This window comes from Aphelocoma coerulescens, chromosome 1A (assembly GCF_041296385.1).
Source record: "Aphelocoma coerulescens isolate FSJ_1873_10779 chromosome 1A, UR_Acoe_1.0, whole genome shotgun sequence".
Classification (NCBI taxonomy): domain Eukaryota; kingdom Metazoa; phylum Chordata; class Aves; order Passeriformes; family Corvidae; genus Aphelocoma; species Aphelocoma coerulescens.
This window is the reverse complement of record NC_091014.1, coordinates 41,284,152-41,311,657: the sequence shown is the minus strand read 5'-3', so window position 1 is coordinate 41,311,657 and position 27,506 is coordinate 41,284,152. Positions and strand designations below refer to the sequence as shown.

The window sequence follows — 27,506 nt, the reverse complement described above, 5'->3', positions numbered from 1 at the left end:
ATTTATTAATGTTGTTTCCTGTCTGCAGCATGGTGTATTTTGCAAATGACATTAACTTTGTTTCATTTAAAATGCTGTGTAAATTTAGTTAAGATCAATGAAATGAATTTGGTGATTTTTCAGAAGTATGTTGCAATCTGGACTCAAATAGTCATAATGCCAAACTAAACCTTTTTTATGTATAGTATTCTGCTCTTAATGCCATTGTTTACATCTCTCTGTGATGCTACATTCTGGAATCCATTGATATAAATTAATCTTTTGCTATTTTTCTTATAACTATACCTGTCTTATGTACCATGAAAATGGTTTTTTCCTTTCTAGTTGCTTTGGTAATTTTTAAAATAATCTTTGCTTTAGAAATTCTTTAGCTAGAGCCCACATTAAAAGATAATTAATCAATGTCACTTCTCCATTAACAGCGCCTATCAAATGGCTCAATAGACTCAAATGATGAAGCCAGTCAAGTTGTTGAACTTCAGGAGCTACTGGAAAAGCAAAACTATGAAATGGCACAAATGAAGGAGCGTTTGGCTGCACTGTCTTCCCGGGTGGGAGAGGTAGAGCAGGAAGCAGAGACCACAAGAAAGGAGCTCATTAAAACAGAGGAAATGAACAATAAATATCAGAGAGACATTAGAGAGGTAAGGAATTCACCACACTCACCTTGTATTTCTTTATTGTTTTTTCTATGATATCTGCTACAAACTGATAGAGGCCAATGTATATGGGCAGCAAAAGTTGAGCACCGATGAAAGCCCTTAAACATAGGAGACAGAAAATTTAAATTAAGAAACAGTACTAGAAATTTATTTCTTTCTCTCAATAAATGAAAGTATAATTTAATTTTCCATCTCTTTCCTCCTCTTAAATTTGTGGTGTTTCTCAGTGTTCTCCGACATATCGTCTCTTAGGCAGATGTTCTCAGTATGTGTGGATTGTTGGCTTCTAGAATCTATTTTAGTATGTGTTAGTTACCTTTCTGTTACACTGCTTCCTACAATATAGTTATTTCATATGCATTTATGTATGCGTGTGTGTGTATATGCATTTATATGCATATATTTAACCTATTATTTCTAGTTTTCTGGAAGAGATGTTCCTTCACAGTTTCTGATGCTTGGCATAGGCTCAAAGTCTCTTCACAATACTTTTTAAGTACTTAAAATACTTTTAAGTATTTTATCATTTTTATCTAGTTACAAAGACTAGTTTTCACTGATCCAGGGAACTACAGGCCTGTCAGACTGACCTCGGTGCCCAGGAAGGTCATGGAGCAGATCATCCTGAGTGCCATCACACTGCATGTGCAGGACAACCAGGGGCTCAGGCTCAACCAGCACAGGAGTATGAAAGGCAGGTCCTGCTTGGCCAACCTGATCTCCTTCTGTGACAAATTAACCTGTGCAGTGGATGAAGGAAAGGCTGTGGATGTTACCTACATGAACTTAAGTAAAGCCTTTGACACCATCTCCCACTACATTCCTCTGGAGAAACTGGCTGCTCATGACTTGGACAGGTGCACTCTTCACTGGGTGAAAAACTGGCAGGATGGCCAGGCCCAGCATGGGGTGGTGAATAGTGACATATCCAGCTGGTGACAATAGTGACATATCACTAGTGGTGTTCTGCAGGGCTCATTACTGCGGCCAGTCCTGTTCAATATCTTTATTGATGATCCAGATGAGGGAATCAAAGGCACTCTCAGTAAGTTTACAGATGACACCAAGTTAGGCAGGAGTGTCGATCTGCTGGAGCGCAGTAAGGCTCTGCAGAGGGACTGGAGAGGTTGGATTGATGGGCCAAGGCCAATTGCATGAGGTTCAAGAAGGTGAAGTGCCAGGTTCTGCGCTTGGGTCACAACAACCCCGTGCAGTGCTACAGGCTTGGGGAAGAGTGGCTGGAAAGTGACCCAAAGGAAAAGGACCTGGGGGGTGCTGGTGAACAGCGGCTGAACATGAGCCAGCGTGTGCCCAGGTGGCCAAGAAGGCCAAGGGCATCTGCAGTAGTGTGGCCAGCAGGACCAGGGAAGTGATTGTCCCCCTGTACTTGATGCTGGTAAGGCCACACCTCAAGTTCTGGGCCCCTCACTACAAGAAAGATGTTGAGGTGCAGGAGCATGTCCAGAGAGAGGCAACAAAGCTGGTCAAGGGTCTGGAGCACGAGTCTGATGAGGAGCTGCTGAGGGAGCTGGGGTTGTTTAGTCTGGAGGAAAGGAGGCTCAGGAGAGACCTTATTTCTCTCTGCACCTACCTGAAAGGAGGTTGTAGCAAGGTGAGTGATCTGTTCTCCCAAGTAAGAAGTGACAAGACAGGAGGAAGTGGCTTCAAGTTGTGGCAGGGATGTTTCATTTGGATATAAGGAAAAATTTCTCCACTGAAAGGGTGGTCAAGCATAGGATCAGGTTGCCAAGGGAAGCGTTAGAGTTGCCATCCCTGGAAGTGTTCGTGAAATATGTTAATATGGCATTTGAGGACATGGTGATGCTACATTTATTGTGTGACTTGATGTTCTTAGAGGAGTTTTCCAACATGAACAATTCTATGATGCTATGATGTGTTTCTCCTTCTCCACTACTGGTACATTAAGTCACAAGGGGATTCTAATATCTCCACTGTATTTAACTTTTGGCAAATATTGCTGAATCTCAGACACTTGATTGCCACTTGCTGTTTATCTTTTGAATACCACATTACACTGGCTGTGGGCTTAATTGCTTTCATTTCATTTCTTCCTAAGAAAAGCTGCCACTAATACGTTTGCATTTAGAATTACCAAATGCCAGTGCAAAATCTGCTGCAAAACATATTTGTAAAAGTGGAAGTACCTTTGATTATTTCATACTGCCACAAAAGATTGTCATCCCAGTGCAGAAAATTAAACACATGCAAGAAGAAAGGGGTAGTTTGGTATAGTATAACTTGTACAAATTATTGAAGTTTTTTCTTGTGTAATTTAACAAATTACATATGTAATAACTATATTTATGCTGTTGGTTTTTCCAGCAATACTCAAAAAGATCAGCTGGATGTGGTCCACTTCAGGAGTAGCTATTCAGATTCATTTGTATGATCACTATTGTAGGAACCCAGAGTGCCGAGAATATTTCTCTGCCTGTTTTTAAGGGTTCTTACCCCCTGAACAACACTGTTTTGGCTTCAAACCTTGGAAAAAATTACCAACAGTCAGACAAGAACTAGAAAATACAGTGGTGTGAATTAGGTGATAGACTACTATGTAAGATTGTCACAGGGTGAAAAATTTAGAGGTTTTGGGCTTCTCTTTGTAGTACATAGATAAGAGTAAAAAATATCAAAATGGAGGATTGTTGTTGTTCTCTAAACCTTCTTCTCCTTCTTCTACTACTCCATATTCTGCAGTTAAAGTAGTTTGGAATGATTGGATAGAAAATTCTGGAGTTCCTGCCTGTGTTACTGAATAATTGGTAGGAAAGTGAAAATAATGTACGTTTTTAGTAACTATTGCTTAAATTATCTTTAAAAGGCCATGTAAATCTTGATAATTAGACTTCTCTCCTGCTTTCTGTGCTCTATGCTGTACCTGGGTCACACTAGTGGTTCTGTTCCTCTGATAAGACTTAATAAACAACTATCTGGAAACACTGAAACTCAAGGAAAAGTCTTAGTTCGTCTTTTGAAACTCCTTGCAAGGACTTTTAGAAAATTCTCTCCTATCAGGAGGGATTTGATTTATGGCACAGTTCAGTGTCAACTATGTCTTGAAAAATACTCTCACTTACTTCAACACTGCTTTCATAATGTAATAAAGCAAAATCAGTAAGGCATACCTACTATATAAAGCAAAATCAGTAAGGCATGCCAATATTTTCATTGTGAAAGGTTATGTGGCAACATGTAACTCTTCTCAAGAGCCAGACACAACTTTAAAACTAATAAAATTTTATAATTTCATTAAAATTTATTGAAGAAAAAGAAAAAAATATAATAGAGAGAGTAATGAATAACCTAGCTAAATTATAGCAATTGATTTCAGTGAGACCAGCTTTTAAAACATAAGAAAACCTCAAGATCTTAGAGAAGCATATATGTGTAGCATACCCATATGTAATGGTTATGGTTATGTATCCAACATTATGGTCACTTGTTTTCCTGAAATTTCAGGACATGTCACGGGATGCCTGCTACATGTTCTTCAGAAGAAATTTTTAGCAGAACCCAGGAATAAGTATAGGAATGTGCATGTATTTTTTTTTCCCATGTCACTGTAGTTATGTTTCTACTATTATGTAACTGTATCAATTTTTATAAATTTTGATCAAGCTGTTGTTTAAAAAAAAAGCAAGTAAATGTGAGCTTTGTTTGCTATGATTTTTGCATTGAAAAATATAGAAACTAGAAACATATACAAAAGGTGAAGTTTGTTTCTGTTTGCTGTATTCAACTGCTGCTACTGCACCAGGGGAGGTTCAGGTTGGACATGAGGAAGTTCTTAATGGAAAGGGTAACTGCCCATTGGAATGGGCAGCCCAGGGAAGTGGCGGAGTCACCATGCCTGGATGTGTTTAAGAAAAGACTGGGTGTATGATCAGTGCCATGGTTTAATTGACAAGGTGGAATTGTGTCATAGGTTGGACCTGATGATCTCAAAGGTCTTTTCCAACCTGGTTGATTCTGTCATTCTGTATCACAGCTACAAGAAATCCCAAAGAATTCTCTTTAAAACTGAAGATTTACTTCTGAGCATACCTTACACTCCTGTCTACTATTAGCATGAAAATTAAACCGTTATAAAATTATGTAGTATTTTAATTGTGCGATTCCTGGTGGGGGTTTTTGTGTCACATTAGGCAATGGCACAAAAGGAAGATATGGAAGAAAGAATAACTACGCTGGAGAAGCGCTACCTCAGTGCTCAGAGAGAATCCACCTCCATACACGACATGAACGATAAGCTGGAAAATGAACTGGCAAACAAGGAAGCCATCCTGCGTCAGGTGCTGTACCTGCCTTAGTCAGTTGTTTTCTCCATACACAATGAAAATTAATGTCTATTTACTATAAGAGGTTTCCATTAGGTGAAGCTGTTCAGTTTCAATCAACAGATTCAGTTAATCTAAAAAGTCCTAAATTGTTCAGCACCTTTAAATGTTGTATCAGATACTACAGCTGTGAACAAAAATTTCAATGTGTACGTTCAATGTTGGAAAATAACTGTGTTTTCTGATAGTCTTGCATAAGTGCACACAGTCTTATTCCCTAAGTAGTGGAATATATTTGCTTCTTATGTAACAATTTTGGAATTTTATTTTCTAAAAAATAGTCTGAGCTAAAAAAATTCCTTTCTTCAGGAGAGAAAAATTTGTATGTAATATATTCTAATGATTTTAAAGATTAGTAGAGTGCAAATAAAATTTTAAAAAGATAAATGAACTGTGAATATATTTTAAGAAAGCTTATAACATGACTATGCAGCTTTCTCTCATGGTACTTTGTTTCCATGGTGATTCCAAATCTGGAATGTAAACCGAACATAAAACACTGCTTTGTACTTTGAGGAATATAATATAAACTGAAAGCAAACATGAAATGAATATAATTCATAATGTATAATTCAAACCCAGCCTCAGTATCAGACTTCCTTTTTGCCTAGCATGTTTTTAAACAATTTGAAGTGTTATTTGGGAAATTAGCATGTGTGATGTGACGTGATAATCTCTGCTTCTATAATTGTATGAAGATATATTTGCACACACATGCATGCATCCCTCTGTGTGTGTGTGTGTATATATGTATTTGACTACCTCTTCAGGGAAATTAAACCATCAGAACTCAAACTCTCTAGCTTTTGCCAGCTTCCTTAGACTATTTTAAGAGGTGTCTTCAATTGTCAGAGAAAAAAACCACTCAATGATGGGAAAGGAAGGTACTTGTATCAGAGTTCTTATTATTGCCAATGTAAATCATGCTGTGCTGCAGACTTCTTCCTACTCAGGGCAGGAATCAAAACAACTAGGTTCAGAGTATATACAGTCAGGCCTAAAGTTGATTTGCAGCATTGAGATGGTAAAAGCCTATGTTTTCATGCTTTATTAAAGATTAAAAAAGAATCTACAATCACATGCCATTTTCATTTTGTCTTGTATTACCTGGATTGAACAAGACAGCAGTAACCATTAAAAGATCTTAATTGTGTGGTGCATCTCAGTAGGCCAGAAAATGCTGCAGTTATAAAAAGTCCTCTTATTTCTCTTTAATAGTTATCACAGATTAATCAATTTCACCTCTGTAAAATGAGATTTAATTGTAATGAATGAAATGTCAGTTTTAACTTGTCATAATATGTGATTGGATTCATTCATAAAATTTTTTGGCAATTTACTCATGGAATTCCATCCTTTCAGAATTGTACTTCTTTCCCATTTTAGCTCATATGTAAACTTTTCTGTAAGATGGACCATTTCCATTTAGAAAATTCTTGTTTAACTGGTACGAGTACTATTATTTTGCTCAGATAAATACCACATCCCTCCGTGGAGCTTTTTCATCTTAATTAGTGCCATTTTACAACTTTTAGTCACCTTCCTTGATCCTTGAGCCTCAAATCAGTAGTAAGATGGGCAGCCTACATTGTTCCATGCAATACCTCTCTGATAAACTCTCCCACACTGAGGGGTGACTTGCCTGTTAGTTTAGCTATCATTTCACTGATACTTTAGAAAGGGAAGGAAAATTCCTAATGTTGATTTTTATTTTTTATTCTTGTTTATCTATCTTTGGCCTTCAGTTGGAAGACAAAAACAGACAGCTGCAAGAGCGTCTCGAGCTGGCTGAGCAGAAGCTGCAGCAGACGATGAGGAAAGCTGAAACCTTACCTGAAGTGGAGGCTGAACTGGCTCAGAGAATTGCAGCTTTGACTAAGGTACTGAGAAATAGGCTCACTTCAGAAGCCCCATTGTTTAACACTGATTTGCAACCTGATTCCTCACCTCAAGGACAAAACAAAGGTAGCATCCAGCCGATTTGGAAGAAGAAAATGTTTCCAGATAAGTATGGGCACAGGACTGGTTTAAGTGCCATGTTTGTAATTCTTAGTATTTTGGTGACAGGAAAAGTAGCTATCTGTAAGTTAGCCTAGGCCATATTTACAAAGGAGTAATGTATTTCCAATACATTTGAGCATTACTTGCTCTAGGAGGACTTACTTTACTGTATAAGAGTTTCTAATTTAAGGGTAGGCAGTGAGGGAAGTCCCTTTCCTACAGGTACTTAGTTCTTCTGGATGTTTTCATATAACACGTATAGAAACAACATCTAGTTTTATTGCAATAAGTGCTATAAATCAAATCCTGGTGGCAGGTGGGATCATTTGTGCAACACAAATGAAGACAACTTGCAGTACATGCTACAAGGTTTGCTGTGAATGATTCTTTGTATCATATATATGCAAAGAAAAATGTGAAACCTTGAGCAGATTTCAAACTGTTTTTTTCTGATAAATTTATTATGTGGCTGCTATCTTGCAGAGAAATAAGAAGAAAAAGATAAATTTTCCATAGCGTGTTTTTTATATTTGGCCTCTAATGCTTTCAGGTGTGCATGTAGTTAATAGTACAGCTCAAGTTTTACCAGCTTCATAAAGACATATAATGAGGTTTATTCTTCATCTCTTAAAATCAGACAAAGGAAAATGCATTTAAGAGGCTGTATTATATTTAATTCTGATTTATCTAAATTTTCCTTTTTCTATTGCCAAGGAATGTTTCTAACTATTTATGTGCTGAGCTATTTTTAAATTTGATGGACTTTTTCAGTTTTTATGATTTTCCATTTTTAGTGAAGCCTTAAATGCTGAGCAGCACATTAATAAAGTCTGATTTTTTAAGTAATTTAGTCAAGTAGAAACAGAGAAAGGAAGGTTTGGGGGGGGGGATGCGTGTGGGGTTTTCTTTAATTAAGGCAAGATTATTATTCAGTAATCAAGGGTTTGTGCTGTCACTTTAGGTTTGTATGAATGGGTGCAAATCTAAAAGAAAGACTGAAAACTGGGGGAGGTGGTGGGGGGAAGAAGGTAAGAAGAATCAGCAAGAAGAGCTACATGAAATACCAAATAAATTTCATTGGATTTTAATAAAAACTCAGGTGCACATAACAGCAATCCCTTGGCATTTTAACTTTTTTTTTCCCAATTGTTTCTGATTCAGCATATAATCATATATTCTAATGCCCTCAGTAGCTTAAAAATACTGTTTTCTATTTTAAGAGGATTTTTCCTGAATAAGTTCTCCAGCAATTAGCCACCAGTAAGTATTTGGCAGTCTCAAGCATGCCTTTTTTTGCAACTGCATTTTTCCTTGAACATATATTAATGACAAACATTGTAAGAAGAAATCCCATTTCAACCATGCAGAACACTCAGGGACTTCCATGAGATACCGTTGTTATTGTGACCATAAAGCTGCAATATACATCTCCGTTTGTCTTCTTACATTATTTCATGGGATGTGGTTAGAGAGCTGTGAACAGAGCTGATGCTCCGCCCCATTTCACTTGGATATATTTGATCAAAGTTTTTGCCAAGTGGGAAACTCTGAGAAGTATGTGAGGTTATAATGCTGGTTCTGTTCATTTCTCAGTGATTACATGAAAAACTGAAGACCTACATTTCAGTTAAAATTGCGCTGCCTTGGAATACGTGACATGAAGAAGAATGTCATAGTTTGGCCAATAGGTTAAATAAGCCTGTGGCTTATGTATCTTGTATATAATGTCTTTGCAAACTGTAGTGCTTATTAAAGTGCTGGTTTGACAGCTCTGAAGTTTAAAGTCCATTACTTTTCATGGATCAGATAAATGTGGCTCTGAACCAAGGACAACACAGTAATCATTGCAGCTTACTTAAGTAGTTTTAAGTTAGCTAGTTGGTGTGGTCAGCTCTTCACTGACAGCTGCAAGACCTACCTAAGGGGCTGAATAATGTTTTAATTTTGCCTTGGTTGGACTTTATGCCAACATACATGCTGTCTGTAGGACTCAAATTATCTGGCTGCAGAATCCCCGGAGTCTGCCTGACTGAGCTATGTGATCACTGCAGTGTCTATGTATATTAAGTAAAAGATGAGCCTGCAAATCAGCTACTACTGTGCTAAAAAAAAGTCGAAACTGATTTGCCTTCCTTTAGTACTATCTCAATGAAAGTGGCTTCTCTGAGATTAATGGGGTTACAATCGTATGGAAGAGGTGAGTTAAGCCTAACATGCTTTATATGTGTTTTAAAGGAAACTAATATGGGTTATGTGCTTCACTATGGGTAAAATATAAGACTGATTGTGGAGATAAAGACATATGGAGATAAACCAGAACAAATATGTTCTGGATTTGGCTGTGATTATTTCCCTACCACCACCACCTCCATAGATTTAAAAGATGCATGTTGCAGTTCTGCATTCAATTTTTTATATTCTTGCTCATAATAAATCTGGGTTGGGATTCTGCAAAAGATTATAGATTGTGATCCTTCTATGGTGTCAGTTTTTTAAATTAGTTGGTTTTCCTTTTTTATGTATATAAGCTAGTGATATGTCTTTCTGCTACTTTTCCATGCCCAAATTAGTTCATAAGGAGTGAACTTCCAAAAATTTGGACTATGCAGTGATCTTGGATAAGTACCTGTACATTTACCTGAATCATTTGAACTTTGGCTTTGTTTTCACTGTGTTCTGCCCATTGGGTGAACAACTGGAGGGTTAGTCAGCCTGTGGCAGACTAACCTGGAACAGCATGATCCCATATTCTGTGCTGTCCTGCCTGGCCATCACACTGGTATCTGTCTGGTCATGACAAGTAGCACAGCTCTCAGCATGTATCCCAAGATTCAGATTCCCATGACTCATTGAGCCACCTTCTACTCACTCTCACAGTATTGATCTGTTTGCCTGCCCTGGAGAAGAGGCAGTTCCTAGTAGAAAGAACCTCCCTCCTGTATTAACCTTTCTTTGTCCCACAAAATGTTTATTTTCCTCAGAAGGGACAGACATTGGAGCATCCAGAATCTTCAGATGGTTAGTCTGTCAAACACAGGTTCTCCTTGCATGTGTTCAAGGAGGGGTCTAGTAGAGCCAGCCAGCATCCACCTACTTCCATTCACTCACTCCTGCTAGTAGTCCTTCACCCCTGGGTGCTTGTGCAGCAGAGGTACCAAGTCACTTCTCTGATCACAAGACAGCAGTGAGCATTTCACTCCATCCTTCCTGTATGCAGGTCACCAGAAATACCAGCCATGCTTTCCAGCTGCATAAGAGAAGCACTGAGATGGAGAAGAGGAAGCCATATCATAATAAACTACATTTAGCGTAGTAACACCTTCAGTTAATTTTAAAGGTGATAAAAAATGACTTGAGAGTTGGAGGAAAGTGGGACATAATGCTTGTTTTGTGCCAGTGTGGGGATGTGGTTTGCTTTAAGCAGGGAAGAATTTGCAAAACAAGTAAAAGGAGAATATCTGCCATGAAAAGAATGCAAAGAGAAGGAAGTTCCCCTGCGAGGAGCGGATGTGGTTCATACAGAAAGCTCTCTGAGAACAAGAGAGAGAGACAAGATGTTGTGTTATGTGGAGAAGGAAGTTGATAAATTCTCTTACAGGCTAATAAAAATATAAATCTTCGAAGGGGAGGGAAGCCAAAGAAAATTTCACACTTACAACACATTCCTGTCTTCTCAAAACACCCCTCTTATTATGCTTCCTTTTTTCTTGGGAGATTTGCCCCGATAGGAGGAAGAAATGAAAGAAGCAAATTTGACAAAGCTAAATTGAAGGAGTTGCATACTAAACTTAGGAGGTACAGAAGGTAGTGGGAAAATGAAGGAGGGGAAAGAATGCGTGACTATCTAGTGACTGAAATGTTGGGGTTTAGAAAAAGGGGAAACCTAGGCCAATTCATTTTTTCACATTGGTAAGATGTTAGATGTGAGTATGTGAGCAAGTAACTGATAACTTTGTGAGCTGTTGCAGCTCTGTCACCATGACCACCTATTTTCACCTTCAACTTCATAGCTCAGTTCAATAATGCATTCTTTCTTTGTGAATAACTCCCTTATTCCAAGGATAGACTAAAGAATGTGTACCATAAGTTGCCAGTAGAAAATCTGGATAGTGCAGGTATTCAAAAGTCAAAGTCTCAAAGCTGGGGAAATTGCTTTTACCACTAGAAAAGTTCAGATTTGTTCCTGCAGCTCAGCACAAGGAAAAAAACTCTGCCACCTATATTATACAAGTGATTTATGCATCTGAAATTGGATTCTTTTCAGCTAAGATACAAAGACCTAGAAAATGTGCAGTGCCATCAGTAACAGATGATGTGTAAGCAACACCTTTTTTTGTGGGTGCATTAGCAGCCGGAGCACCAGCAGAATTTTAACAGGGTTAGAGGTCACACAAGCTGCTTTGGTATTCCCTCAATGCAGAGTTTTCCTGCCTGTTGCTACCTTGTGCTGGCTACTCCATGGCATGCAGAGTGCAAAGTGAACATTTAGACTCATGCTGGTTTCTCATAGGGGTCAGACATCATTAGTTTTTGTCCATATATTTTTAATACAGTTTAAGATGCATGATTTCCTGAATCTATTTATAACTGAATGTTCTGGATAAATGCTTTAAATGCTAGTTGCTGAATAGCACACAAGGTGTCCTATTACTCCTCCTGTACTGAGTAGGAGCAAACAGGCATGCAAGTCTTATATTGAAGAAAGAATGTAGGGTCTGCCAAGCAAGTAGCTCTACTTTACAGTTTTTACCTCAGTTAACTCTTAGTAAAACAATTTGGAAGAAATCCAGCTTTTCTTTAAGAACCTCAGAGTCTACAGTTGTCTGTTCTGTCTCATGTGTGCCAAAATTCTGCTACAGAAACATGACAAGCACTGGTGTCTCAACCTCTGCCTTGTGCATCAAACTACAAGGCTGAGATGGAGACATTCATTATTTTTATGGGAGGTTGCCAGTTCTCTCAAAGACCTTATTCCAGTGATAATCTCTGGGTCTGACTAAGATGCATGAACAACAAAAAAGTGTAACTGCCACAGGTATACCAATCCTAAGAACATGGCCTTGGGAAGTCCTTAAGGTAGGACTTGAAAAGCTCTTAGCTAACAGCTGACTTGCTACAGGTTTTTTTTGTTTGGAGGGGTCTCTTTGAGACCTAGGTTGGGGGCCTTCCTCAATGTAAAGGGCAATGGAAGATGTTGAAACCCTCATTTTGGGAGTGTGTTCTAGCTGGGGCCACTGGTTACTGGAGCTCTTTGTCCGCAGGTGGGCTTCTGCAAGTCAGAGAAGATAGAAGTACATACATGTGTTTCTGTCTGCCCTTTTGATCCCCATCCCTGCTGCAGGGGGCTGCTCCTGCAGTTGGCACGTAATAACCAGTGGTTAAAAATCCCTAAGCAGCATTAGAGCCTAGAGTAGGTACTAAGTCTGTGCACCTGTGCTTGCTCTCTCCCAGACAAGCCCTTGAGCCTAACTATTGATTATCTTGGCTATAAAATAATTTGGTCCTTTTAGAGTAATACAGAATAACACTTTCAGAACAAATAATACATAAAGGAAATATAAAATATTCTAACACATTTGCAGTGTTTAGAATAATGACATTTGTTTTGATTCTAAGGCATATTGAATTTTAATTAAGTTTCAAGTTTCTCTGTTCTACCAAAGAGATGTAAAGGTAGATGTTTCCTTTTGTGATGAAATGGAAAGTACAGGTACTCTGAGACACATTCAGGAAGACTTTTTTATCTAGGATTTACATATGAAAATTTTAGTATTCTAATGAAATAACTGAAAACTATAACGTAATATTTACATATAGCTTAAAAATGTACCTCGCTGAATTATTAAAGCAGCAAGAAGTTATGAAGTAACGTGTACCTATAAGAATCTTAAGAGAACATCATGTTCTTTAAAGAGTATTTATATAAGAATTCAGATAACATACATAATTCTGACAATAATTTCATTCCTTCTCTTCTCCCCAACAATTGTTAGACCTAATACCACAATTATTTTCTGCATTGAAAAGATCTGCTAGAGGGATAAGGTGCTATGGCATGGTTTGGACTGAAAAATTTACATTTTTGTTTGAAAAAAAAAAAGGTAAATTATACAGCTAACTAAACAGACTGTCTTTTCAAGGACAGGTTATGACTGACAGCACCACATTTCAGAGGACTTGAATGAGATCCTTTTGAACCTAGAGGTTTTGCTTTGGTTATCTTCATATTTTTGCATTAAGCTTCAATTAAGTGTATGGAAGCAGGGAAGTTTAAGTAACTTGCTTTTAAGTCTCACAGTCAGCTAATGAAGCTTCTAAGGATTTTAATTTTGTAGGAAGGTGCCCCCTGTGGGTACTATATCTCCCTCTACAAAAATGGCTTCAAAAGAGGTAGAATTACTTAAATCTTCTCAGAGCTTTGATGATTTCAAGTCATCTCATGACCCTTGGAAATGCATTAAGAGAAGGCCTTGAACCAGTAGGTTCAGCCAGGACTCAAAAAGGGGAAAATTCTATATTCTACAGAGCAGGATAAAACTTGGTCACTCTGTGGAATGGTGTCTGTTGTGCAGTCACAGGGACTTAACTTTTTCAACCCTATTTTCTAATTACCCAGTTGGGAGAGGAAGCCATGCATTAGCACTTGTATGCTGGAACCAACTGATACATAAAACTGAGAGATAAGTTTAAAAACATCATAGAAGTGTTGTTGCTGGTCGAAGTTGTACTAAATAGACAAAAGAGTTTCAGCTAATAAATAAGTTCAAGTACATCACAATATGCCTGCTTCATGATCAGAAACAAGAACTGCACTTATTATATGAGTATAATTACAAAGACTTTCTCTTAAATTTTGCAAGAATCTGAGTTTTATGAATGTACTATGGAAAGAATACCACTGGTCTTCAAAATTAAGCAGTATTCTCATATTTATACAAAACAGAATTTTTTTATGTGAATGTCTTCATATCAAAAGCTGCAGTTTATATTTATAAATGACTAGATCACAGGATTGCTTTCTGTATGATCTTTTGGTCCTGATAATGCTACTGAGTTTAAGTTATGGGTAATTTTAAGTTATTATGAACATCTGTCATTACTTTGATATCTATTCCTAATTAATCTGATAAATCATTAGTAGATAAGCATATGAAAAATAGTCTCTAAAAATACAGCTGTAAAATTAGTATTTCTTGTGTATAGTAAAGTTTGCTCATCTGGAGTTCAGATGTCTTTTTGAGAGAGAGTAAATCTGACAGAGTGAAATAGCATTTGACAAGCGCGAGCTCACAACTCAGTCATCAGTAGCACTCTCCATACGCCTTATGCACATTCCTGTTTCCATAGCAACAAAACCAATATAGCCTTTCCATTTTTTAAAGGGCTTTTAAAATTTTTGAATAATAACATAGACTTGTTTGATATGACAATAGCATGAATATTCATGTTTTGCCTCAAATGACCTAATTAAGGTCAACTTCTGTCAGAAATAGTAGTGTCTTTGGTTGGATTACCATTTCTATACTCAGTAATAACTTTCCATTATTATTAATGAATTTTTATTTATAGGTTCTTCTTTTATCTGATGACCTTGATCTTACAAAGAGGTCCACCAGGGTGGATCTTTTCAAAGGGATGAAAATTATATTGTTTATTTGAATGAAAGGCCTTATGTAGTGTATTCTAAAATGGCATATGAAAGCTTGAGCCTTGTCTCTTTTGACATTCTATCTCTTTTCTAGAAATTAGGGAATGTACCATGGCACTGCATAGTGGTGTAACTGACCGAATCCATTACTTAGTATTTATGCATTGTAATCATTCCTAGAAAATGGTAGAAGACTTATACAGGAATTTCTGATGTTGGCTTCTGAGAGTCTGGTTCTGGTGTTCAGTTTACAAGTTAAAAAAAAAAAAAAAAAAAAAAAAGAGAGAAACAACATTAGATTAGACAGTATCGCTTTGAATCCACTCTGTAGTAATGTGTCATCAGCCAGCCATCACTAACCTTGAACTTCCATGTGTAGGTTGATAGCTTCTTTAGCATTCCATTATTTTCAGTTTCTCCACATCAACTGCATCTTATTCACCAAGTATCAGTGTAGTTTATTCCATGTAAAAATCTGTCAGTTAAAAGAATTAAACTTTCAGTCACACTTTTCTTTTAAGCATTCTGTGCTGTGTTCTGTTCAGTGTCAGTGTCTTTAGTTCTGATTTTTCAATTTTGTCCCTCTCCTTTTCCTTGACTTGTTAGTCTGATCCAACCTCTTCTACCTCATCTGATGATTATCAATATGTTATGGAAGCTAAACTACAAGAAATGATCTCCATACGTAGGAAGGTAGTCCTACTGGACTTTACTTTCTATTGCTAAATAGAATCCATCTGATTTGTTTTCATTTTCTTTAACTTTTTTTTTTTTTTAATTGATAATCAACCATCGTGCAGTTCAGTGCTTCAGGAGCTTACAATTTTACGATGGCAGGTTTGTGTTCAAACCATGCACAGTCTGCATGTTACATTTGGCTGATTTCATTGCTCATAAATAACTCCAATGTTTTGCTGATGCTTGGATGTAACAGGCCTTTGTAGCTGACACATTTCAAGCAATGCTGTTCAGCTGCCTGTTTAAATAAAGTTTATTTTTGGAAAACTAAGTTTGCAGTTAGTAGTAGCTTGCTTTATGTTTTGTTTAAACTTTACTGAGAAAAAAACTTCTAAAGCCACCTAAATTATAGAAAGGCTTTCTATTTTTTTACAGGCAGAAGAAAGGCATGGAAACATTGAGGAACGTATGAGACACTTAGAAGCTCAACTTGAAGAGAAGAATCAGGAACTTCAAAGAGTATGTGTATTGCAAACAGCTTTTGTGAACTTTCCGTTTGCCAGTACAGTGCTACATTATGTACTCCAGCACCCAAACCTACCTAACTGTAAATGTTTTATTTGTAGCAGTGATGGCAGCATTTTCCTTCTTTACTTCACCATCTTAATATACTAGTTTACATCTAGTTGCAGAGTTGAAAACATTCTGCTGTTACAAAAATGGATGTACATTAATCAGTAACTGTAATTATATTTCCTACGGAATTCTTTTAGATTGTTACAGTTACCTTTTTTAAAAAAAAATTTTTTAATGATACAAGTCTGTACTAGTTAATTTTGGACGCTACCAATCTGTCTCTTCTATTCTACATTAAAGGCAAGGCAAAGAGAAAAAATGAATGAGGAGCACAACAAAAGATTATCGGACACTGTAGACAGACTTTTGACAGAATCCAATGAGCGTCTGCAACTACACTTAAAAGAGAGAATGGCAGCACTTGAAGAAAAGGTACAGTACAAACAGAAGTAAAAAGTTTAACTTAATAAAGATTTCCCTGTATGTTCTACTTCTATCAGGATGGAGATATCGTGCTGATTTTGTATTACCACAAATGTGGTCCAGCTTACACATTCGACTCTTAATTCAAGAGTGGGCTCAAGTGTCTTTCCAGAAGAGCTGTGAATATGCTGAATATTTTTAGTCATGGATTTATCAGCCAAGAGCCTGCTGAAGAGCTTGTAAAGGACCATTGTGTAATGGGGTGCATGAGGCAGTGAGGAAAAGTGGATGAGAACTGAGGAATTACCGGTTTTAGATGTGCTGTCATTTCTGTGCTTTAACCTGCTGATTTCACCTCACTTCTCTGGGAAGAATAAAATTCTGTCACCACAGGAGAAGGAGCATCTAGCCTTGGAGAGAGAATGTCATTTACAGGTTTTCCATGACATGAGACAATGTGGGCCTGCAAAATTTAAAGCCACTGACCTTTGTATTTTCCCTCCTTAATCCCTCCCTCTTTTACTTATTCACCTTTGTCTGATCTGAGGGGAATCTTTCAGTGTATTTCAGAAGGGTATTTCAGGACTTCTCAGATGATGTATTTCTGGTTTATATCATTGAAACAAAATGTGGAATGGAGCGAGAAATAGCCTTGCCAAAAGAAGAAATTGGGAGAATTGGTTGTGTAAGAATGAGGCAGTTGCTTAGTTGAACCAAGATGCAAAGTTTTTGCTGATCTAGAAAACACATGGTCCTACATGTTTGAATTCTTGCCAGCATTTAAAATTTCATATATAATCCAACTGAAGCATTAAAGAATTTTAAGTCCAACATATATGAACTTTGTAAAATTGCACATGTATATAGTGATATCTGATCTATTAACATATGTCTAATTTCTTTTCTGATTTTTTTTTTCTTCTTTTTATTTCTAGAATGTTTTGATTCAAGAATCTGAAAGTTTCAGGAAAAATCTGGAAGAGTCCTTACATGACAAGGTACTGTAAAATACTGTGATTTTATCTGTTTTTATCAAAAGACGTATAATTATTATTTGGAAATATGCTTATGGTATATTAATTCTCCAGCTATCATGAAAAATCTTCCTGACACAAATGAGAATTTCTTTAATCACCCAGATGCCATAAATAGCCTTAGAAGGTCTCTGACAGTTGTTCTGAGCTAAGTTCATGGTTGATATCCTAGCCTCAGGAATTAAATACCAAAATTCATATTGATTTCATTGGCTCTGGAGTTTTTCTTCTATCAGTTTTAATTCTGAAAAAGTCTTGTTTAACAGAGATGTATGCGTAACTGGTTGCACTTTCATAGTGAAGAATGTAATTTTTTTATTTGATGCAATTCTTCTTAACAGGTGCAGTGGCATTATGCTAAATATAGCTGAAAGTGACCTTTCTTCATTTCTTGCAAATTAACTCCTAATGCTGTTTAGTGAATCAGTCAAATTGATTATAAATATTGCTTCCAATCCCAGATACCAGGATTTTGGTTTGAAGTTATTCCTGCCTTGAGCACAGTAGGATACACAAATGTATTTGCATTCAGATTCACAGGTTTTTACAATGTATTAAATCCATTTGAAAGCAATTGTATAGAATTTTAAAAATACATCTCCTTTCTATGATAATATAAATATATCATATGGCATCCAAAGTCAAGACCTTTGAGAAAAATAACAGAAGAGGTATCTGTTCAGAAATTTTTTATTTTCATCTACATTTAGATAACCTGTAGAAAGGCAGCAAGATTCAAGTACCCAAAAGGACAACCTGCTCCAGTGCCTCACCACTGTCATCGTAAAGAATTTCTGCCTGATATCTAAAACCTATCCTCTTTCAGTTTAAAGCCATTATCCTTTGTCCTGCCACTGCAGGTTCTGACAACGGATCTTCTTAGTGTCCCACTTTTGAAGGGATTACTTGTTTCATTTTGATGAAGAAACTGATGAAGCCATTTTAAATAGATGGACATAACACCAGATACCAATAATCGCTAAGTAACTGGCAAGTGTTACAAACAGAGTATCAGTCATCTCAGTAATTCTGTTCAGTCAAGAAATATTTTAAAAGTATTATAATGCTATTTCAGTAATTATATAATTCAGTAATAATATAATTCAGTAATAATACTCACTGAAACTGATACTACTTAAGCTCAGATCCTTATCCTTCCTAGTATTTTGTAATACTGAACATTTTAAACTCTAAGAATAGCAGTGTTACATCTTCATCCCATATTCGTTCTTAGTTTGTTTTAAAATTCTTTGATTTCACTTTACTAGTAGATAACAATTATATGTAGAATTTGGGAATAGTGCTGTTTTCTCTAGTGGTAGCTGTAAATAATAGTGGTTTTTTAGTTAGTTCCAAAAATCCAGTTTTTGTGGCAAACTGTCATTTTTTACCAGCAGCCCATCATACTAGAGTTCCATCAAATCAACAAGAGCAAGACATTTAGCTGCAGTTCAAGTCATCTAAAATGCAGTTCTCTCTAAGGCTATGTCTCTGTCAGTAAATATAAAGGCCAATATGCCATCTCATAGTATCTAAAAAAATGTAGGTTGGAAAAGATGATCTTGGAGATCATTGAGTCCAACTGTTAATCTTGCTCTCCAAAGGGCAAATGGTGTGTCACAGGATGAACTGTGCCTGGCTTTATAGGAGGAAAAATATAAGTTTCAAGGACAAACTTGTCCTGCCAACACTTCCAGGCAGTAAAACAGCAGAGTGGTATACCACCTCCTCTTGATGTGTACATCTCATTAACAGTAATGAGAGTTAAATGAACTTCCTTTTCTTATTATAGTCAGTGTTACGTTCAGTGTATCTTTCCTTACTTGTTTAACTTTATGAGAACAATATCTCATAAAGTAAATGCATTTTGTATCACAAGCAAGTATATCTTACTCTTTATTTCCAGGAAAGACTTGCCGAAGAAATTGAGAAACTGAGGTCTGAACTGGATCAAATGAAACTGAGGACTGGTTCTTTAATCGAGCCCACCTTGTCAAGGTAATATTTTGTGACAAAAGTTTTATCGCTTTAAGTTGAAATAGAACATAAATGTAAGTGGCAAGAATTTACAGCAGGGATGTGTTCAAACCACACATAAATGTAATCGTGTATGTCTTTAAAAATGTAAAATCTGTGCAGTTATTATTACTGTTGCATTTCACTTCTTTCATCAGTAAACAGGGCCTTATATCAGTGACTATGCACCAAAATATTACAGAGATTAAAGAAAGTCTTTCAAATTATGAAATGTTTTGAAAATTGTACCCAAATATACAACTTTTTTCCCAGACTTTAAAAATAAATTTGAAATTATCTTCTTTAATACTGAAACTGACTGCCATATTTATGATTATATTTATTCTACAAATAATATCTTTTCTTTTTCTTTATTAGTAAGGCATAACTCAGCTGTACTTAGTGTGTAGCAAAAGACCACAGAACTTCAGCTAAATGTGAAGACATTATTCAGAGAGATCTGAAAACATCATAACCAGACTTTAAATATTGTGCCTCTTTTGATGGAAAATCAATTATGGGAAGAATAGTGAGACAAATGCCATAAAAATAACCACTAACAGCTGAAAAGAATTTATCATTCTAGAAAGTCCTTCTTGCTTAAAAGTGTCCCTTGAGATTAAATTATTGCTCTATTGATAATTGTGTGCCATGTGCTGTTTTCATAACAAGCAACATGTTAATTTTTAAAACCTGCCAGCATACCTTCCAGACAGAGCTCATGGACCAAGACTAAATTGGGAGCACTGTATTTATCTAAAGTTACCCTTGTTCAATAGGTTTTTTTCTTCCATCAGCTATTGCCTGCCCACTGATGTCCTCATACATCTTGCTCAGTACCTGGACATGGTTTCTCCCTCAACCTTTTATTATTTCTTGGAATAATATTTTTCTACATGTAGAGAAGTGTAAGCCCATGAAATTCAGAATGTGATGCTTGTAACTTTTTGAATTTTTGCTCCCTTGGCAATGTGACTACAGGCACACAACATTTTTTTTTTTTTTAAGTGCTTGCAGGGACACAGACTACTGAACTGCTGGAACAAGCAGCAGCTTTGGTTTTGGAGCAGCTGTTCTTCAGGAACTGCAGCTTTTCTTGCAGGGTAGATGAGTATCATTAGCTTGTGCTCTGTAAACAGGAGCTGATTAGTCCTTGTCAAAGGGCTGTTTGAACCTGATAAGCTATCTAAATATCTTGGGAATTCAGCAGGTTCCACTAAACAATATACTTTCCCTTCTGTAACATCACCTCATGAAGCTCCCAGCTCTCTCAGGCACAGCAAGCTCTAAGCATTAAATACTTCCTATTCTCAGCCTATATTCAATTCTGCATTGGCTGCAGTTTGTGCTTTCTGGAAGATAATGAAGCTGGTCAGCAGATGAATATCTACAGCTAGAGACTGGAACCTGGACTATTTCTTTTTTCCTGCCAACTTGCTTCACAACTGCCAAATATTATTGATTATCAGAACAAAGTTCTATTGAGACAATTACTGTGCACGAAGATAAAAACAGTCACTGACCTATGGGGATTTTTTGTTACATTTCTTTTTTGACTGTGATCATGCTATTCATATATTGTTATGTGGAAATTGCTGTTAATGTGTGTTAAGAAACAGAAGCTGTTGAGGTCTCTGCTTCTGTGGTTGAATTTTCAAATGGTGCATGGAGCCTTTGCTCTTCTGACTTGGTTCCACAGCCCATGGTTAGGATGCTTTTATTGCACCATGCAGTGTACTTTTGGTGCTGCTGTTTGACTAAGGACAGAGAGGTCAGGGGCCACTGTTTGTAAACCAGAAAAGATGTGCTGGAGTTATCCTGTATATGCCTCACTGCAATATCCCAGGACTTACCAGGTCTATAGGAAAAGTTGGGGGTTAAATCTCTGAAAAGTGTCATCAAATAAAGATTAGTAATACCTAACCAATGTTAAATATCACAGGTCAGTTCACTAATATTTTCATAATGTAGAGCACAGACTTACAGCAGGAAAGAATTATTGATATGCTCACTCATGAACATGTAACATGCTTAGAGTAATCTCAGGCATATTTCTGAATATACAGGGTAGTACATTCAGCTGCCAGTTCTAATTATCCTGAAATGTGCTTTTTCTTTTTAAAGTTTTGGATGATAAGTATTTCTATGTACAGCTTTCATTTTAAAAAATAAGAGGTTTTATTGTTTGGTTTCTCCCTTAATTTTCTCACACAAGGATTTCACTTTTTCACTGTTAAATTATGTTTTGTGATGTGGTTTTCTCATTTATTATGTGATAGCTAAAAATTTGTTTAAAAAAAGAAATCAGTGTTTCTAGACTGAAAGTCATTGGATTGTTGTTGTTATTCCTATTACTCTCTCAGTCCACTTATGTAATTCTGTTTATAGACCTCACCTGGATACATCAACAGAGCTGAGGTACTCAGTGGGCTCACTGGTGGATAGCCAGTCTGACTATCGATCAACTAAAGTGATAAGGCGACCTAGAAGAGGCCGGATGGGAGTACGCAGAGATGAACCAAAGGTTAACCCCCAACTTCTTCTGATATATTCCCTGAAAAGAGAATGCATTTGAGGCTGTTAAGCTTACAGTTTGTGGGGTTTTCTTCCAGGAAAAAAAACCAGCAGCAGAAAAAGCAACCCACCGAACAAGAAAACCCAACCCAGAGAGCAGGGTTTCTTCTATATCTGCTCAGAGTACTGTTGTACTAAAATGAAGGCAGAAAATGTTGAAGTTCAGACATCAAAGTTCAAACATACTTGATTATTTGTCTTTCCAGAGTGTCTTTTTCTATAAATTTTCCTGATAGTAATTTTATACCTAATTTACAGTTATGTGAAAATATTTTATGCTATTTACAGTAATATTGTGAGCATTAATGGAGTGCTAATAATTGAATAAGTATTTTGAAATGTTAGTTGCTTTCCTTTCCCATTTTTCCTGAAGTTTGGCTTTTCAGTTTTCCCTGACATAAGCAATACATGTCCTAATTCCTGCTCAGGTAAAATCACTTGGTGATCACGAGTGGAATAGGACGCAGCAGATCGGTGTTCTGAGCAGTCATCCATTTGAGAGCGACACTGAGATGTCTGACATCGACGATGATGATAGAGAAACACTTTTCAGCTCCATGGACCTGCTGTCACCAAGTGGCCATTCTGATGCCCAGACTCTGGCCATGATGCTTCAGGAGCAGCTAGATGCAATCAATAAAGAAATTAGGTAGGTAGCCTGAACTAGCTGGGATTCACTTATGATTACAGCTTCAAGCTTCCTTTAGTGCTTGAGTTCAGGTACAACTTATGACAGTTAGGAAACAACTTGTTCATTTAGAGGACTGATGGTGTGTCTGCTTTCCAGAGGAGGGTATTGATTATGTGCAGGTAACAACTGAGTCTTTCTTTCCTAATCATAGAAATTTCTTTCAAAAAACGTTTCAAGTGAAGAACTGTTGGCCATTTGCAGAGAAGTTAGAGGAGGCTAATACATGGAAGATTTCACAGATTGCTGTTCACAGTCCTCTTTTCAAGGTCTTTTTCACTGTTATGCATGACTCCACTTATTCAGTAACAACCTCCTATGAGAAATATTTTGTTTCAGTGCTCTTCATGCTTTCTTCTGGTAATTATCCCTATGTTAAATCTAATGTAAGCCATGTTTTGTAAGACATAGTTTTGATTTTCTCTGTAGACACAGAATATGATTTTTCATGCTCCAAGTTGGATTATATGTTTGGAAATAGGTAATTAATAGATGGTATCTTAATAATATCTGTGCAAATTTAATGGAGTGGTAGAGAATCAAATGACGTGTTTAAGTGATTTTTATAAATGAAACCATATTTTAAGCTTGAAGCATTCTGACACATTTTTCAGGAAGGGCAACTTTAAAAAGAGCTTGCTGTATGAAAAACATCCTCTCATTAGTGACTGTTTTTCTAGAAGGAGATGAAGGAAATGTTAGTAACTGTGTTAGGGACTTTCTGGTAATTCTACAAACAGAAATACTGTGGTTAGAAATATAATCAAAGCAAGACAGACTGATTTGGCAAAAGATAATCATTCTCTGATCAAGGTAACTTTAAAGGAAGAACTCTATTGGAATATATTGAATTTGAGTAACTTTTCAGGGAAAAATTTTTGTTATAAATCTAGAGCTTTGCATTTTTTGCTGTCCCAGAATGTGTTCTTTCAGATAGGATTACACTCCTGTTTTCTCAAACCTTTTCCCACACTTGTCAAGATACAGTCAAAGAAATATTCTGGTGTTGGGAAGGTAAATCTCCTTAAAACAGTGTACATAAAAGAGAGAACCTTATCCATATTTTCTGTTGTTATAAAGAAGTCAGCACTGTGGTCAGTTCAGGAAGCTATAGATGCAACATTTATATTTGTTTTTAAACAATACTAGTCTTTTTTCAGTTTAACAAAAATACAGTAAAGGGTTTTCACAAGGAACTGTACGTGTAGATGACATAGTGGGATATTATTTGTGCCACAGTGATCAGATCACTGTTTTACTTTACCCACGATCTTGACTCAGAAGTTGGGTAGAGTTTTACCTCAAAAGGGAAGCAAGGATGCACTTTTTATACAGCCATTTTTACTGCAAATCTACTGAGAGTAGTTTATTTCCTCAACTGCTAATCTTATACTGAAGTATAGGCTTTAACTGTAATAGCAACTATTATAAAAGGACCAGGTATGTAATTTTGTATTTTTTTAATATGGTTCAGCAAAAATCATTCTACAAGGATAGTCTTATAAACTGTACTGCATTTCATGTTTTCTTGGTTTGTTTTGGGTTTTTTCACTGACAAACACTATAAGGGTTTATCAAATTTTTTAAGGTATCAAAGAGATTAAAAATGTATTTTTCCTTAGATTTGTTTTATTATACAAGATAATTCAGGATAAAGATTACTAAAATGAAAAAAAAAAAGGTTTTTATAATTCCCTTTCAAAATATTATTGGCCTTTAAGTTTCTGCCCTGCATTATTTTAAAAAGAATTGTAGGTGTTTTATACAAATTCTGAAATGGATGTTAGGGAAGAAGATTTATCACAGCACAGGAATTTTTAGATTTTTATTTTCAATGTATTTTGGTTTTATTTATTGTACTTGCTTCATTTCACTCAGAAAAGTCTGGTTCACAGTTTCAGCCTCCCCAAACTTTTTATTCTCTCATTTAACATTGATCCCTCATAATTTTTCCTTCTCTTTGCAAAAAAAGACTACTCCTAACATGGGTTTATGGGCAAAAGACTTATAAACAAATATTTTATTTTAAAGACATTTTTCCATTCTAGGTGCAATCACAATTAAAAAACAAAGCTAAAGAACCCAATGGAAGCATACTGTTGAGATGATAGATGTTTAAGAAGCTTATATTGGTTGCTAAGAAGAAAGCTATTTTAACGAAATTCACTTAAAAACACAGTGCTTTAGAAGCAGCTATCATTTTTTCATCAAACTGTAGGGGTAAAACAGACAATTTGTTTTGCATGTTCTCTTTTTTTATTAATATGGATTATTTTAGCAATTCCCTTCTTAAAGGTCCAATTTCGTTTGACCCTTAACTTTGTGATTTAGCAAAAGATAATCAGATGAAGCCAGCCTAAGCTTGGAATTAGTTATCCATGGTAAATTGGATTGTAAACCCCCCTGCCCTATTCTGGCTCCTTTGCATAGGAACCAATATTCCTGAAATGTCATACACCAAGTCTTACTGCTGGACGCATTCTTCAAACAGTCTTCGTGAATGGAGGAATTGAGAAAAATAATTTGGTTGCTCTGGTGATTAGGAAAATAATGTTGGAAAGGGTATTTTTTAATTATCTATGATATTCATCTTTGTTTTCTCTTACTTTCAAATCTCATTTAAAAGGAAATGGTTTTTAGTTTTTCTGTGGGGATATGAAGAGACAAATACAACAAGAGCATTCTTCTTTTATTGAATAAGGTTAATCCAAGAAGAGAAGGAGTCGACAGAATTGCGTGCTGAAGAGATAGAGAACAGAGTGGCCAGTGTGAGTCTGGAAGGCTTAAATCTAGCCAGAGTCCACCAAGGTACCTCCATTACTGGCTCCGTGACAGCATCATCACTTGCAAGCTCATCTCCTCCCAGCGGACACTCAACTCCCAAACTCACCCCTCGCAGTCCAGCCAGGGAGATGGACAGAATGGGGGTTATGACGCTGGTAAGACACCTTGTGATGACAGTATTCGATGTGATATTTCTTGTATCAAGTACTTAATCTTTTCACTGTATAGCTGGCTCATCTCTCTAATTCTGCATTCACATCTTCATCATCCATACAGATAGCAAATTCTCTAGAATATGGACATTAAGTGTCTTTGGCCTTTGTTATAGTGGTTTTGAGCATTGCGTGGTTCACCAGGGACACAGTGATAGGATTACCAAGGGCCTTCAGCACACAGGCCATGGAATTAATAAGAAACAGAATTTATCACTGGAATTACTTATATATAAAAAATGTTTACTAATGGAAAATTCTTAAGTGATACAGTTATTACACAATAGTCTGTGGACCTATTTCTGAATTTAAACTTCCAGGAAATGTCTAGAAGGTATTAAGACATTCCACTACTTATTATATGTGATCGTTTGGATATACTTTTATATTTGGTATACTCTTTTATACTTGCAGCATTTTTGTCCATTCTTCATGACCATATATCATGCACTTGAAATAAGTTCTTTGGTTTCCAGTAATTCATTTAACTGATATATTTCAACATTACAAGCAGCTCACACATAGACATCAAGCCACCATGAAATTACCATGCAAAGCATTTCTAACATTGCTGTGCCTTTGAGGACACATTCAAAAATGTCTGGTTCGATTTGGAAAAGGATTTACAAGGAATTTAATTTTGATCCTAGACAAAAAGAAACAGTACATCTGTCAAATATCTGAAGATGGTTTGTGTCAAAATATTTAAGAAGTACGACTCTGATACTGATCTGTGTAGAGATGCAGGGTTCAGTGTTAGCTACAAACCAGTTTGGAGCTAGGGTGAATTAATCCCTTTAAGTACTAGGAGAGAATCAAAGCAGCCCACTCTGCTGATCTCATACAGGGAATAGAATAGACTAAAGGTAAGCCCATTTTTTATTTGCTTTTTCTCTGATAATCATGGTGTCACCAATGTCCCCTTGTGGTCCATTCCTGGGAAGCAGCAGCAGCACTGATTCCTTGTGGAGCCGCTCCTAACAGAAAAGATGGCTAAGAGCAGCTTGGAATGAAGCGTGGCTGTTAATTCATCTCAGCTGGGAGTAGGGACTTTTGTTGATAGCCATCTAGCCAAGTACTCCCTTTTCCTGGGAAATGACAGCTACTCATAGCCACCTCTACTCCTCCTGGTTTAGTATGGTGTTTGCTGCCTTCTTGGGATCTGAGGACAGCAGAGAGAGGAGGTCCAGGCAGGCAGTCATGACTTATTCTTTGCTGCCCCCAGTTCCCACTGCTGAACAGCAGAAACAAAAATACTGGTTGTACAGGTCACTGTGGAGGAGGTAAGTGTGCAGGCTGCTGTGCTGCCACCTACTTCACCAAAGCAGCACCTTCCCAAATACACAGTCTTTCCCCAGCCGTTTGAACTAAGCAGTCTGGCTGCAGGTAAATAGCAATGGTTAAACTGCCCCGTCAGCAGACAGCAGACACCTGCACTGCCTGGTTGCCTGCATTTCAAAACTGTAGCTTTTTAGGTCAGTAGGTTCATCAGATTCAAACACAAAATGACAGCATAGCCTCTGCAGTTCAGGTTGCCATGGTCTCACTGGCATCCAGCTCTAACTGTGCTAAAACTCAGATGGATTTGTCTGTCTGACTTGCAGTTGAACTCTTACCATAAGCAATAGAAGCATCCCCCCACAATGTGCTCAGCAGCACAGCCCACAGCTTTCCTCTCCTTCTTCCACCATTTCAGGAGGCTTCTGCCCTGCACTGTTTCAGCAGAAGTTCAGTGTTGAATATCACTTCCTTGCTGGTTGGGAACAGACACAAGTCTGTTCAACATCCTCTAAGTGAAACTTTGAGTTGGGAAGAGTTTTGTACAAGCCTGGTCTCTAGAGCTCAAATTGCA

The 27,506-nt window shown here is 36.8% G+C and overlaps 1 protein-coding gene across 5 annotated transcripts in view; it reads left to right on the top strand.

Annotated features, from left to right (window-relative positions):
• PPFIA2 (PTPRF interacting protein alpha 2) overlaps positions 1-27,506 on the top strand; it is a 148,555-nt gene that overhangs the window by 75,377 nt on the left and 45,672 nt on the right. For all 5 annotated transcript variants that reach the window (XM_068999746.1, XM_068999724.1, XM_068999738.1 and 2 more), the window contains 10 exons: positions 423-644; positions 4,829-4,975; positions 6,766-6,900; positions 15,783-15,866; positions 16,224-16,355; positions 17,282-17,344; positions 19,287-19,378; positions 21,785-21,920; positions 22,399-22,619; positions 25,360-25,597. In XM_068999746.1, the coding sequence (XP_068855847.1) occupies positions 423-644; positions 4,829-4,975; positions 6,766-6,900; positions 15,783-15,866; positions 16,224-16,355; positions 17,282-17,344; positions 19,287-19,378; positions 21,785-21,920; positions 22,399-22,619; positions 25,360-25,597 (1,470 nt within the window). The remainder of the gene's footprint in view (positions 1-422; positions 645-4,828; positions 4,976-6,765; positions 6,901-15,782; positions 15,867-16,223; positions 16,356-17,281; positions 17,345-19,286; positions 19,379-21,784; positions 21,921-22,398; positions 22,620-25,359; positions 25,598-27,506) is intronic.